Source organism: Vigna umbellata, chromosome 8 (genome assembly GCF_029865625.1).
Source record: "Vigna umbellata cultivar VRB3 chromosome 8, Vumbellata_1.0, whole genome shotgun sequence".
Lineage (NCBI taxonomy): Eukaryota > Viridiplantae > Streptophyta > Magnoliopsida > Fabales > Fabaceae > Vigna > Vigna umbellata.
Genome location: NC_142172.1, coordinates 11,477,046 through 11,493,067, shown reverse-complemented (window position 1 = coordinate 11,493,067; position 16,022 = coordinate 11,477,046). Strand labels below are relative to the sequence as shown.

Here is a 16,022-nt window from a genome sequence, read left to right as displayed (position 1 = left end):
CCCAAGCCACTTGCACCCCTACTAAAGGTGCGGCGAGGCGAGACAGCTCGCGACGGTGCGGCGAGAGACCGCGACGGTGCGGCGAGAGCCGACGACGGTGCGGCGAGAGCCCACGACGGTGCGACGAGAGCCTGCAATAGCGGCTGCAATGGCGGCTACGATGGCGACTGCGATGGCGGAAACCCTTATCTCATGGAGCAGGGAGGAGGCGGCAGCGGCGAGGATGCGGCGGCGGCATGGTGGCGGAAACCCTTTTTGGTTCTGTTTCTGTGCAGGTGGATGGTGAAATGGATCTCTGATTTTGGTTTTTGGTTTGGATATGTGAGTTTGGTTTTTGGTTTGGATACTAATTCTCTGGTTTTTGGTTTGGATATTATGTTTCTCTAAAGCTTTGATTGCTTGCTCCGTCAGGGAATAAAGCCTCCTCCTCCTCTCTTCCACCTCCACTGTCGTCTGCTCTTTCCCCGCTTCCTGTTTCCCCTTTCTTAGATTGGAGCAATCATCTAAGTTTGTCAAAGTAATTTTGCCCCAAAAACATGGATGAAAAAAATTGCAGATAATAGAACGAGAAACCAACACTGATCTCGGTTGAGAATAAAAGAATTAAAAAATTCTACTACCTCGGTTGTCTGTGAACAGAGGCAGAATCTGAACCCTTTTGATTCGGTTCAGAACCGAGTCAAAAAAACCAATCTTTTTATTTCGGCTGTATATGACTCGGTCGCGGAACCTGTGTCTATACGTGAAAATAACCGAGGCCGTTTATATTAATTGCACTAGTGTCGTTAATGCCTATTCCCACAAATTGCAGTAATAGAAAGGATATCTATTTGTTTCTTAAAACACTATAGTAGACCAAACGAAAATTGTATGGCTAATCATATCATTCTTGTGATTGAAAGGGAGAAATAGAAAATATTGTGGAGTTCAACAAAAACCATGGGAGAAATAGACAATGTCATGGAGTTCACTAAACACTACCTTAGAGTTCAACAAAGAACAGATAGAACATAGAGATCATTGGGAGATGACAGCGTCTTTCATACACGACATGTGGGAGACGACAGCGCAAATGTGTTGAGAACGTGGGGAGATTATAGTTAAGGATTTACACCTATTATGACACGTAAAGAACCAACAATCATAGTAGAGTCTTACTATGATAGGTCTTCTAAAACCTATTACAGTAAGTTTTGATCATAATATCAATTTTATCATTGTATCCAAATTACTATAATAGGTAGCTTTTACCTATCATAATAGATGTTACTTTTATTACGAAAATGTCATCATTACACCTATTATGACATATTTCATAAAATACGTCATAATAACTCTTACTTTTATTATGAAAATGTCACCGTCAATGTATTGTGACAGATGGATTTCACCTCTCATAATAAATCGTCATAGAAACTTTTTGTTAACTAGAATTTAAAGAAGACAAAGTTTAGGAGAGGAAATGTCTCCCATTACCTTTTTCACAAAGAAAGTCATAATTGTGTCAACGTGCTTTATTAGCTCGTGATAAAGTTAGAACTTCACCGAACATATTATACTAAAATTCTCCAAAATTTATATAAATTTTATAATTTTATTATTATCTTTAATTAATTGTAGCGTTTATTATATAAAAAATCAAATTTTATGCTATTTTTACATCTAAAATATCATGAATTACATAAATATTTCAAAAGTAAAGAAAATTAAAATCATTAATATGCAAAACTAATAACCAAATAACTAACAAGTGTCATCAAAGTATTAAACCAATGTTACACATCGAACTTGAAAGATGTGATAAAACATATCCAAGTAACTACTCATTTTTTTCTAAAATATGTAAAAGTCAATACTTATAACAAAGAAATAGTCTTATTTATGTTGAGAATCATTTGAAGATTGATTAAGTTGTGTGATGGTTGTATACTCCAAACACCTAAAATATAATAAAAAAAATATAGTTAATAATAAAAAATATAATGTATAACAAATGTATGATCAAGTTAAAAGGATTAAATTAATTATGTCTGTAGAATGTTTGGAAAAATTAAGGAAAGAAAGAAAAGAATTAAATTTATTCATTTACTTAAATAAGATTTCATAATATTTTGAAAGGCACATTGTTGTGATGTACATTGTCTCCTATATGAAGTGAGTTGAGATCTTACTTTGTAGGAATGAGGATTTTTGTTTGTCTAATTTTGTCTGATAATGCTATTTTAGTGTTTTGATAAGTGAAATCGAGTTCAATGCATGCACACATTAGAATGACATTGAATATAATTATAAGTTAGACTAATATAAAAGATCTTTTAAGAGTCATTCTTTCAAGTTTATACATTATTTACTCATTTGAATAAACTAGTGTAATAAGGATTTTGGTATAGTGTTTTAACATTAAGGTTTTTTTTTTAAAATATTTGTTATATAAAAGGTAAGTTAATCTCGTCTTATATCCTAGAATAATAAACAGGAAAAGGAAAGAGAGAATAGTTAAATCAATAAGAGAGATAAACAAAAAAAGAAAAGAAAGAATAGTTAAATCAATAGAGTTTATGGGGAGGTTAGTAATTAAGTTTGATTATATTTAACAATGTACAAAAACTACCATTAAAGCTTCGATTTAATAGTTAATTCCTTGATATTAGTATGAGGTAACTCTTTATGAGACGATTGAGGGAATGGAGAAATGTATACATTTCTATACTAGAGATAAGCTTTGCAATCAAAAGTGGTAAGTGAAAACAAATGAATAACTAAAGTCTTTATTTAGACATGGGAGACTTAAAATTCTTAATGGCAAGAAAAAAAATTGTTAAATGTGATATTGCATTTTTTTTTCTTTCTAAATGTAGAAGGGATATGAGGAGGGGGAAGGAAAATGCATCAATGAAGTATTATAAGCAAAAGTTATTTTCAAATGTTTCCTTGAAAACCATTTTGTTATGTGTTAATTGATTAAAATGTGAATCAAATCATTTAAAGCAAGAGAATATATTTAATGTGATTTCAATCATTGAAATGTGAATCAATCAAATGAAAAATCTTCATGAACTCAATTCTCCTAGCTTCAATATATTGAAATTGGATTTAACCTTGTATATGTCATTTCAACAAAATCAATTTCTATATCTTGTTTTAAGATAGAAACTCAATATATTTTTAAGTTTACAATTATTTTCTTGAGGAGTTCTTGTGCAAGATTTTTTTGGAACTCACATTTGTGAAGAATTGATAAAAAAAAAGTTCAAATTTCAAGTGTTCTCTTACTTTTATTGTAAATCACTTAATATTGCTTCTAAAGGAAGTTCTTTTATTTTTAGTTATCCAGTTCATTTTGTTCCCCTTTTGTTATTTTGTATTCGTAAGTAGTTTCTCAATTAGAAAAATTTAACATTTGCTAGTGGAAGGGTTTCACAAGTGTGGTTGGATCTTGTAAGATTTCAAGATCAATTGTACAGTGTTTTACTTCTCAATTAGTTCTTTTAAAGAGTTTATAAAAGCAATTTATACGATTTTTTGAAATTATAATTACAATTTCAATTGATTAAAATCTATCAAAATGCATTGTTTATGAGAAAATGAAAATAACTTGGAAATTGGTTATATTTTCATTTGTGAATATTTATCTCTCCCTATTAAAACATATAAAACCATGCTTTATTACATGAATAAAAAACTACTTTGCTTTCTCTTCTTGATTTTTCTTGTTGTTATTGCTTTGTATTTGAATGTGAGTGTTATTAGTCTATATCTCTAATTCTACATTGGTCTTATGATTTTACCATGGCTTCTTCCATAATTCATTTAGAAAGAGAATGAATAGTTTTATTTGCCTATCTAGACCTTGTGGAGAATTTTTATACAAATATGGATTTTGAAGGTATTGTTATGAAGTCAAAAGGAATACACCTATACAAAAAGAACTTTTTGTTATTAGTGGTTGCGACAAGGTAAGATGTATAAAGTTGTTTGATGGAAAAAATCTCCAACATAAAGGTTTTCATTCAAGAGGTATGGAGATTGAAGACAAAATTTTAGGTTTCATAATTTCTTAAAAGCTAATCTTAGGGGAGCAACTATAATTTTTTTCTCAATGAAGGGAATTTGATGCTAATATATGAAAATAATTTTTTTAGGAGTGTTTGATGGTTTATACCTTTGATTGAATTTCACTTTATATCTAACATTACATTGAGCTTTAATGGATATGTTTTACATTGTTTAATGATTTTCAATTTGCATTGTTTCAACAAATTGCTTTTCAATTCAGTCGATTGAAATCACTTAACAAAAAACTAAGGGATTTCAAAGGATTTAAAGTAGTTTTAACTTGTTTAAATATTCATACCTTATTGGAAACACAAGTTTAAACATTTCAAAGGATTAAAACAAAGTTTAAATAGTAGAGCTTTCAATCATAACCAAATTCTCACTATGTCAACCCATTAAAATGTGAATCAATCTATTAAAACCATTGAAATGTCATTTTAAGTGATTTAATCAATTAAATTGAAATTCAATTGATTGAAATTTTTTTAGCAACTCATTTTACAATATTTCAATCAATTAAAATAGATTTCAACTTGTTCTTTTTATCAGCTTAACAAACTGGGTTTTGATTTTTAATTGTCTCTAAGATAAATTAAAATAGTTTTTAAGTGTCTTTTACACATTCGAAACTTTTATTGGAAAATCAGAATACCTTTTGCGAAACTCTCTTTTAAATATTTTAAAAAAAATCAAGACTCAAGTGTTAAAATCGCACTTTTATTGTAAATCACCTGGCATTACTTGTAGAAAGAGTTACTCGTTGCTTACTAATATAAAAAGTTTAGTAATTACAATAATGATTAAATCGAATATATAGAAATATTATGTATGCGAATATTGTGGAATTCACTTGTTATATGATGCAGATTTTAAAATTTGTAGAAAACAATATCAGTCATTACTAATTTTGATATTCGATTTATATATTTATAAATAGGTTAGTTTCAGTTTAAGTTTTTGAAAGGCAAAGATATATTACATTACATCCAAAAGTAACGGATTTACAAAAAAAAAGTTCAAGAAACTTACTGAACCTGAGAAGCACTGAAATAATAATACATTAATGTTCATCATATATCGACGTAAAATATAGTAATTTTTATTTTTCAACATTGTAAATATAATTATTTTTATTCCACGCGAATTGCAAAATACGAATTCTGTTTTTAACCTTTTCCATCGCAATAACTATTTTAGAGATTTAAAATATAATTACAATTAAAATAAGTGTGACAGAATTAAGTCAATTGCTCAAACAAACCAACTAGTTCCTGTTATCAATAAGATTGATAGAAAACAGTTCAACCGTACACAACTTTCATAAAATGCTGAATTAAGTCACATGAAATGAGTTAAAAGCACACAAATTTGAAGAGTATAGAAAAGTTGCATCAACACTTCAGTAGTTAGGGTTAGACAAACATTGGTTCCAACCCTTTGCAAGTGGGGTTCTTTCTCTTTTTTATTTTTTTAACTCTATTGATAAATAGAATTATTTTTTCAGCAAATATATTATATGCAGCCTTTAGAAAGTTTGGCTGGAGAATTTAGTAGTGAGGTGATTTAGCTGCAAGAATAGGAGCTTCACCTCTTCTCTCCTTCACATAGGAGACGTATTCACTATAGTGCATGGTAAATAAGGTGCTTTGGTATCTGGTTAGCTGTAATTGCATCCTAAGTTCATCGGTTATAGGACCATTGTATCCTGATTTACGTATCAAAGAATCAATGGCCTCTATTTTTGTCCAACCTGAAACCGAAGCAAAGAGAAGCAAGGAATGCATGTTCATTTCCACCGTACATGAAATAAATTCCAAGAAAATTGTCTTTGAAGAATTTTAAAAATGATGCATACAAGATTACCCTACAGTTTGAAAAAAAAAAACATAGGAAACGGGCATAAGCAAAAAAAAAGTTGGACCCTTTGGTCAACATAAATCGTAATTATGTAGATTAAATTGCTACAAGTTCAACAGTTCTCTCATAAATGTCATTACAGATCAACTGTCTATAGAATATATGAAAATATTTAATGTTTTCTTGGTTTGTTCTTTAAGATAAGTTTCCTAATTCCTCACTATCACTTAGGATTGTTTGAAATATCATCATTTCATGATTCACTTCCCTCTAATATGATTAGTATACATTTATTGGTCAAGGTTGTAAGAAGAAAGGATATATATCATTAATTCAGTGTTTCATTCATTACCTAGAATTCCATAATTTCAATCTTTGTCAATGCTTATATACCAACCAGTCTTGTTACTACTAGTTGACTATTGAGCTCCCAAAATTTGAAGCACTACTTATAGTTCTTCCTTCAAATCAACTTTAACTCATATAATCTGACCCCATTTTTGTACCCTTCTGGCACGTTCAATTTCCGCAAGTTTAGTTTCAGGTTTTCAGCCATGTTCTCTCTATCCTGGCCATCTTCTTCATTAGCTTTTCCTAACATGCATTTTTCTAGTGTTTTAATCTTCTCCACTGTCATCATGTCATCACTAACCATTCATTCAGAAAGTATCAGCTAGCCTCATGATAATTCTCAAGAATCATCCTACTCCCTCCATTCTACATTCTCAATTTATGAGCTTTAACATGCAGGAGAGTTTTGGAATATATGAAATATTTATTAGAATAATTACATCTATGTATCATCATTAAGCCTAAGTAGGGTGTAGTGTGCTAGACAATTATTAGTTGTACACATAGTCATACTTAATTCTACACCTTGGTGTCTAGTACAGTCCCTTAATCTTCCATGTACTTTTGTATCAGTTTTTAATTATAAATAGTAGATTATGAGAGAGATCTCTTAATCCCTTCAAAACATATTTCTCTTGTTTTTAATCTTAAGTTAGTATCAGAGTGAGTTGATCCCTCTATGCCACTCTCCGACACAATTTTTGCCGCTGTTGTCCGCCAGCCAACAGAGTTTTTGCCGATGACCACTAGGTCTGGAGTGCCTCTTTAAGCAACAGCCAACCCCATTAATGCCCATCAATGCTGGAGGCTAATTCTCATCCAAGCAGCACCATGCGCTTAACCCAAGTCTGGTGTTGCCAGGCATATGACGTCCACACGCTGCCTTCCTCTCGCAAAACTCTGTCGCACCACTGTTTCCAGTCTCACCGGACCTTGTTGTCTCCATTTTCGCCTTCAAAGCTTTGCTCCAATGTGGTTCGAAGTCACCCTAGGGCTTTTGTTTTTCCTTGTTGTTTTCTCTTCTTCTCGTGATTCCTTTCTGTTTTCATCTCCTTGGTCAATTATGGCTACTAGAAACGCTATTTCATTCTGTGGAAGCCCCCGCATTACTTTCGAGAAGCTAAATGGACAAAATTATCTATTGTGGGCTGCATTGGTTGAAATGTGGTTGTTGAAATGTGGTTCCTTGGCTAAGGACATCATGACCACATTGAGAAAGATGGAAGCCATGAGCCTGCTGAAAATGCCAAGCAGTGGAAACATGCAGATTTCCAGCTATGTGCCCTGTTGTAGCAATATGTGGAACCACGACTTCTAATGTCCCTTAGAGCTTTCAAAACATGCAACTCCTTTTGGAAAAAAACTCAAAACATCTATGCCAATGATATCTAATGTCTCTATGATTCTGCAAAGAAACTTGCATCTCTCAAAATGATTGACCATCATGATATTGTGTCCTTAATGATTGAAGCCCAAAGCCCAATCAACTGTGGAAGAACTAAAGATGTTCTTGGAAGTCAAATATTTAGAGGAAATCAAGAAGAATCTTGACAAATATTATATGGTGATGATCCTTCGTGTTTTACATTCAGACTTTAATCATGTTAGAAATCAACTCCTGACAAGTCATGAAGTCTCTTCCATGGGTTGCTTGACCACACGTCTTCTTTGAGTCCCAAAGCCTCAAACTAAGGAAGCTCATGAACTAATGGAACCATCTGTCATGGTTGCCACATGAGGAAGACGAGGATGTGGCACTAGAGGAGAAGGATGTGGAGGTCGAGGGCATCCTCAATGCACATACTATAGAAGGATGGGCCATACCCAAGAAAATTGTTACTCTCTACATGGTATTCTTGCCAAGACAGCCCATGTTTCTAAGGTTGAAACATCAAACTCCAAATTCACTAAAAATGAATATCAAGAGTATCTAAGGTTAAAGTCTAATAGCTTGGCACAAATATCTAAAACTCCAAGTACATCACCAACTTGTTTTCTCAATCCATGAAAGGTCAAAATTCGTGAGTAATTGACAAGGGTGTTTCTAATCACATCTATGGTAATGCTTCTTTATTCTTATCCCTTTCTTTTCAAAGAAACCATCATTTCATAACCTTGGCAAATGGCTCTAAAACTTTCTCAAAGGGAGTCGGTCAAGTTTCACTTTCCCCTTCCCCAAATCTCAAATATGTTTGTTTTGTTCCTAATTGTCCTTTCAATCTAATTTCATTAAGCCAATTAACCAAAAATTAAATTGCTTAATAACCTTTGATAACAAATCCTTTGTTATACAGGAGAGTGGTTCAAGGAGATGAATTGGACAAGGATATGAAGCTCGAGGTTTATACAATATTGGATCTAGTCCTCATGTGACTTGTGTTGCATCTCCAAGTCCTAAACTATTACATGATTGGTTAGCTCATCCGCATTTGTAAAAACTAAAGAAAATGATCCCTGAGCTCAGTAGTCTCCAAACCTTAGAATGTAAGTCCAGTCAGTTAGGAAAACATGTTAGATGTCCCTTTCCTAAAAGGTCTAAATCAAGGTGTAATTCTAGTTTTTGTATTATCCATTCCGATATTTGGGGACCTAGTTGTGTCTCTTCTTTTGGTTTTAAGTATTTTGTTACATTCATTCATGAATATTCAAGATGTAATTGGGTTTATCTTATGAAAGATTGTTCTGAATCATTGTCTATCTTTACATCTTTCTGGAATGAGATCAAGAATCAATTCGGTCAAATAATCAAAAATTTTAGAAATGATAATGCCAAAGAATATTTCTCATCTAATTTCTCTATTGTCTTAAGTTCACATGGTATATTACATTAGTCTACTTGTCCTCACACATCAAAATAAAATGATATAGCTAGCAGAAAGGAAAAATAGATACTTAGTTGAGACTCTTCGCACCCTATTACTTGGTTCAAATATTCATGTCCATCATTGGGGGATGTCATCCTAACATCATGTTTTCTTATTAAGGGGATGTCATCCTACTCCCTCAATAATAAGGTTCCCTTTTCAATTCTCTTTCCAAATGATCCTCTTTCACATTTCTCCATGTGTGTTTAGTTGTGTTTTGCACCTAGGTGTCTAGTGCACTCCCTTAATCTTCCATGTCTTAGTATCAGTTTTTCAATATAAATAGAGATTATGAGAGGAATCTCTCAAGCCCTCCAAAATATATTTCTTTTTTTTAATCTTAAGTATTTGAAAGTGGATTATTTACATTTGACAGATATATTTACCCATATTATCACACTTGGTGACCAGCTGGTCATGGATTCGAACCAAATATAACCTCTTTGCATATATACAATAACCCTCTCTCATACCTTTGTATAGAGAGGAGCCGCAGGCTGTATATTAGCTTCTCCTTTTTTTTTTATATTCAAACCCCAACCATATACTTTCATGTGATTTAGATAAAAATGCAATTTATGTAAAAATTTATTTTCATATTAATCACAAGGTTTGTAAATAGATTTTTTATCAATTAAAAATCATCAATCTAATTTTTTAATCACAAACATAATATAAACCTTTGTACAACTATGCTTTGTTTTGAAATATGGTTAAAAATGTTCGGTATTAATTACTTGAATTAACAGTTACAAAAGAGCGGCAAGTAATTGCATTTGAAGGAATAGTAAAATTTAGTTTGATAGGAAAGAGGTGAGGGGCAAATAACTTTATTTTTTGAAGGCTGGAAATCCTTTGAGTATAAAGGTTCCAATAATTTTGTTTGTTCACCAGTAGTAGGACACTTGCGTTTACACTATATGGTGCCTTTTTATAATTGTTTTGGGTATTTAGTTAACATTAGATGTTTACCTTGAGGTAGTTGTTCACTCTTTCAGAATTTGGTTAGAATGAAATGCCTTTGTTTGAAGGTATCTCTCTACTTAACATATTAGCAGTAAACCCAAGCCATACAAAGTAATGCATGCAATAATTCTGATAGGCAATGGAGAGTATACGAAAGAAAGAAGAATAATTAGTTTTAATAACCTAACTGTTTCTAACAGTTAGAGGGAGCGGGAAAAGAGGTTGTATAAATAGTTTGTTGGTTTAGTTGGGAGGGGAGCTTTTGGAACTTTGATTGTTGACAGGCCTTAGACCTGTGAAGGGGATTATGCCCCTGTATCTTGACTGTACAGACTATTCTTTGCTATGAATAATACAAGTTTTCTCTCATTCTTTCCCTTATACTGGTGTGAGAGTGTGTGATGGTGTTCATTGATTAGGTTTTTTTGTTCAGAAACCTATCAAATTCACTAGATTCTGTTAAATGCAAACCATTATATTAATTTTAAAATGTAGTATACACAATTGGGAAATCCACTCAGGGTAGATAGGAACTGCTCGTCTAAACCCTCAACTTGCTATGGTACAAGAATTGTAGGAATTATTTGCCTCTCCCTGGTTGTTGCTTCCGTTATAGGATTATCATGAACTTTCATCCTAATAAATTTTAGAGAGTCTAGTGTAAAGGAATACACGGCAACTTTTATTTGTGGCATTTCAATTTGGTAACTTAGATGTCATTTCCAAAATGTAAAACAACATTCAATAGGGAACATAAGTTACCTTCATTGGCAGCCACTTCAGGCAGGTATGTAGCACTACGCCTTGTGCTATACACAGGATCAGAAAATTCAATAATTATACCATGCTTTTCTATCTGCAAATAAACACACAAAATCTAAAAGTGAAAAAGACAGTATAAATACAATAGTGTCCTAGAATTAATATTTTATATCACTTAAAATTGTACATTATCTTGCAAGTCAGTATTATCTGCGTGCTTGAAAGACTCAACATCAATTAAAAAGTAAACAACTTTTAGCTCCATGACATTGATGGAACAAGTTAACCGTATATATCATTACCCATAGAATCCCAGAAAATAAATAAAATGCAATCTAATAACAAAATTAGTGAATTACTTTCTTCATGAACACAAATGTAAAACTAATCTTTACCATGTTAAAGTTCAGAATGAGTTTACATTAGTGCAGTGTTGCCAGACTACTAAGGTATTGAGGTCAAGCACCTTCCCAATGGTGCAGTTTTGCTCTTTTAAGACAAGCATATTCATCACCTACTGGCCAAGGCAAACATGGAAGATAACAAACACATAGTCCACTGTAGGTTCCTTGCAATATGCCACTCTCACAAGACATGAGATTAGTTACGGGCATGAATACGGTAATTCTTTAACAGCCCTTGAAGGGAATTGGAAGGTGGTAAATTGTATACTAATGATACCTGAAGGTACATATGAGAAATAGAAAAGATTGGGAGAAAATATCCCTTGTGTGTTTAGCATACACATAGGGTAATTTATTTATATTGTAAGATATGGGCCAATGCCCTTAATACAGAATAGACTAAGCCCAAATAACAGAAACACACATCTTAACATCTAACAGTACACATGGAACCAGACTTGCTTTATATCCAAACGATGGTCATCAGCAATTGATGTTTCTCACTATGTCATCCAGGAAAACATGAGTTACACGACAAACTTAGGGCCTCAAACCAATTTTCATGACTGCATTCTGCTTGAGAATGACAGGAATGTTAGAGCAACTACCAGCTATATACAGTATGTTGTATCTACATTCAGTTATCAGGTAGTTAGTTAATCAGGTCATTATAATACATAATTAACCTCTCTACAACAAACTGCAGAGTCAGCATCTAGCTAGGTTTATATGTATTCCTACATTCTGTAATAATATAGAGAAGTTTCATCTTCTACGAGTTTATTTTCATTTTTCTGTTTCTGTTATAATCAAGTAGTAGTTATTAGAGTTTGTTGCCAGACTTGAAATAAATTAGTTAGCAGGGTTGTCATTACAGCCTTTAGGTTGTTAAGTTATACGTTGCTTTCCTAACTCCTGATAATTCAATTTTCATTGTTAAGTCAATTCAATCCATTACCTTCTAAGTAATTGAAATTTCAAATTCTGTCCAAAATTTTCTTGCTAGTTCTCTCACTTTCCTTCTGAAATTCATAATACTGTTTTCTATCATAGATCGTACCAAAACATTTGAAAAAACCAATTTATAAGAAACTCATATGCAAACAACCAATTTATAAGAAACGACAGGTCAGCAAAGGACACCTTTTCAGCAAGTAATAAAACCTTCTTGAACATTCTAACAGCAACTCCGATCAAATCATTAAAATCAGAAGTCTATTGCAAGAAAAAAAACATTGCATGACACTATTAGGGCAGCTAGGTTTTATAGATCTCCTTCTGTTCAAAGGGAAGGATCAGACCTAATGCTTGAGTCTTTGGGAGGCATCCTTACCTTGCCTCTATAAGAGGCTGGCTGATTCCAAAATTTGAATCTGTAACCTCTGGATCACCTGACAACTGTTCCATCTGGTGCACCAATGCTCCCTTTCTTACACAACATTACTAGGCCCCATCAAATGTTCCAGAAATCCATTTTTAAATCAAGGTCATTTTTAGTTTCTTCGAAATAAACTTCAGTCTTCCTCTATCCTTTATAAATAAAACTATTTTCTACTTCATCCACTTTTCTCTTGCAGTCTCAAATGTTCTTCTCTTTACAAAACAAATCACCAAAGATAAATTAGAACATTACTACATGATTCAACACCAATTTTCTCTTACAAATTTATTGTGGACAAGGATGATGCTTGCATTTAATCAGATTATGTCAACTACTGAAAATGCCAAAAACTTTCAAAAGAAACATCAAAGCCAAGGGAAAATAATTATTTGGTTACAATAACCAAGGCAACCTGATCAGAGAATAACTACAACTCATAAATATTTACACAAACTTCTAACAGAAGGCAAAACTTATTTACAAACCCAGATTAGTTATCCAAATACATAGTTCGTAAAAAACAAAGAGAGTTATGTTAGACGTCCAATTATCCAAGAATCACATGAGAAAGTAGAGAAAGAGGAAGAACAATGATGAACAAGAATAACATAGGATTAGATTTATCTTGTTATACCAAAATGTTTTTAAGTATGAATGTAGAAATATGGATCATAACAGAATAATAAAACAAGATAATGGAGTTTGTCATTGGTGAGTTAATTAAATATAGAGGGGAAGTCTAAGAAAAAGGGAAGAGAGGATTTGAGTTCGAATGGAGGTTTCAGCCACTTGAAGTGCTTCCTGTACAGTATGTTCATTGTTTTACATTCCGTAAGTATTTATCTACCTAACAGTGGTGGTAAGGGGATTTCTTATTATTTGGTTCCTAAATGTCAGACGTTGTATACATATTAAAAGTAATACCCAAACTACCCACCAATACAGGGAAAATCCACAAGTACCTTAAGATCTCCTTTGAATGGAGTACTCATTGCAAAAGCAATATTGTCAATAGTGGATGATAGAAAATCACATAAAGCTTAAACTTTGCTACATCATGATAGCGACAGCATTATAGGCAAATAGCAGAAATCACATAGTGGGCATGTTTTAAAAGCTCAAAGAAGTTGGGGCAAAATAAAGACAAAGGTAAAAATAGCCCAGAAACCAAAACAAGCAAATCAGCACATACCTCCCAATCTAGATAATTGTTAGCAGTTTCATAGTCAGTAAGAATAGACACTGTACACTCCAAAAACGGAAGCTCATTAGCCTGTATGGGTGGAAACCTTCTGTCCCTGAGGGCACTACAAGATGATGCAAGCAGAGAACACAAACACATAAGTACTATATTAATAATGCAAGTATGAGGAGCAACGTAATTAGTTCAAATAAACGCATGCAAGTGGAATTTGTGTCAACACAACATGAGATACCTATAACATCAACAAACCTTGTCAGTGCATAATCCTTGAGCCCACTGATCAAGCTGCGTGCTTCCAGAGTTCCAATGCATCCTCGAAGTCGAGGATCTCCTCCATTCACCACTTTCTTCCATGTAACAAACAATGGGCTAAAAACAAAACACAGTTGCTTCAAACAACGACACCATATCATGGCATGTTGTTAACTCACAAGTAGAATTATGTTTGGAAAAAGGATATCTATCTCCAATCAGAAATCAGAGATTAATCCCTTTCAATGCAAATAAATTTCTTAACGAATACATCTTGTAAAATATTCTTCTCCATAACACAGCTCAGCTATAAATTCTGACTAACTAATCATTAAACAAATATTTTCTTTCTTTAAACCAAGGATATTTGTTCCTCCATTTCCAATTCCCATTTGTAATTAAGTTCTGTTTGGATAAACTCCTCTATAAACAAGAGAAAAAACCTCCCAAAAGTTAAAATCAACCCATGCACTTCAATTTTACAGCAGTTCTCTTCTCTAACTCCTCCAAGAGGTGCGTGGATTGATTTTTAACTCAGAACAAAGCTCAATTCATTTCACCTTTTCCTTCTCAGGTAAGTGACTAAGAAACTTATGACCTTATTTGAGCATATTCCCATGGTAGAACGAGCAAAAATTAGGAAACTTTTAAACATCACAAAACTTAAACAGTAACTCGTGAAAAAACCACAACGATTTTATTCCCATTTACAAAGAAAAATACATATTGTGCCAATAAAGAAAAAATTATAAATTATTTTTAAAAAAAAAAGAGAGAGGAATTACTGCTGAGCCTGATCGAAGGCCGGAGGAGGAGGTTCCTGGTTGTTGTAGTGAGCGACGAGGGTGTCAAAGCAGTAAACAACCATTTCCTGGTTCGCCGACACCATTTTTGTGTATTTCTCCGAAAAGGATCTTCTTGATTCGTTATTATGTAATTGAAATCAGTAATCGGTGGTTGTCGGGGATTTTAGGTTTGGATGAAATAAACTTAACAGAGAGAAGGAAAGAAGGTTTTCCTTTTTCTCTCTCCCAGCTTCTTGCTTGCAAGCAACCAGCACTTTAAATAAATTAATGAAAAATATATTCAACCTTCGAACTTTTGGGGTTAAATTATTCAAATGATTTATATATTTTTTTTCTTTTATTTCATTTTATCAAGAGGTGTAAATGATAAGGTTGACAAGTTTGGTAACACTTTTCAAGTAAACTTAATTATGTCGGTTTCTTATATATACTATACTATGTTAAGGCATATATTAATTGTATGTTATTAAACGCAGAGTTCTTTTAAAATACTTAGTAATAAATGATATTATGTTTTGGTTTATATAATAATTTGATTGGTATGAAAAGTAATTTGAAGTCTCTTAATGACAAAATGCTTCATATAAATTCACATGAAGTCTCGTTAAAAACTATAGGAAGAAACTTGCTTAGAAATAAGATAAAAGCTTATTAAATGAATAATAAAGAATAGAGATTTCAACTTCATCATACTCCATGAGTCACTTCTAACCTATTTTTTAGAAAACTTTCTTTTAGAAGATTCTTCTAAACGAGATTTAGAAAAAAAAAAACTCAATTCCTAAAATCTCTTTTAAAATTAATTAAGATCAGAATTAAGATAGATTTAACTTTATTACAAAATTTTAATTAATTCTTATAAATTATATACATATGAAAACTCTATATTTTATTAAATAATATAACTTTATTATATTTAAATTAATATTTTAATATCATTCGTATTGTTATATAATTAAATATAATATATACTTTTATTCATACATATTAAAAAAATTACAAGAGTAAAAAAAGGATAAACAAATAAACTACATGTTGTACAATTGAACTAATAACAACTTGTTTAAAAAATTGTAAACATATATTCATTCAAATAATAATAAATTTAGTGAATATTAA

The 16,022-nt window shown here is 32.2% G+C and overlaps 1 protein-coding gene across 1 annotated transcript; it reads right to left on the bottom strand.

Moving 5' to 3' along the window:
* Positions 1 to 5,307: 5,307 nt before the first annotated feature.
* Positions 5,308 to 15,157, bottom strand: LOC124831963 (AMMECR1 family). Its single transcript, XM_047306072.2, has 5 exons — positions 14,883 to 15,157; positions 14,095 to 14,214; positions 13,834 to 13,948; positions 10,857 to 10,950; positions 5,308 to 5,806 (listed from the first exon to the last, which is right to left on the bottom strand). The coding sequence occupies exons 1-5, from the start codon at positions 14,984 to 14,986 to the stop codon at positions 5,604 to 5,606; spliced, it is 636 nt and encodes a 211-aa protein (XP_047162028.2). The 5' UTR covers positions 14,987 to 15,157; the 3' UTR covers positions 5,308 to 5,603.
* Positions 15,158 to 16,022: the final 865 nt, after the last annotated feature.

Excerpts from the sequence above, each read along its gene's own strand:
- LOC124831963 (XM_047306072.2), bottom strand. The coding sequence starts at position 14,986 with ATGGTGTCGGCGAACCAGGAAATGGTTGTTTACTGCTTTGACACCCTC. Across the intron at positions 13,949-14,094 it reads AAGGATTATGCACTGACAAG|TGCCCTCAGGGACAGAAGGT; the intron begins GTTTGTTGATGT and ends ATCATCTTGTAG. Across the intron at positions 10,951-13,833 it reads ACAATTATCTAGATTGGGAG|ATAGAAAAGCATGGTATAAT; the intron begins GTATGTGCTGAT and ends GTTTATTTGCAG.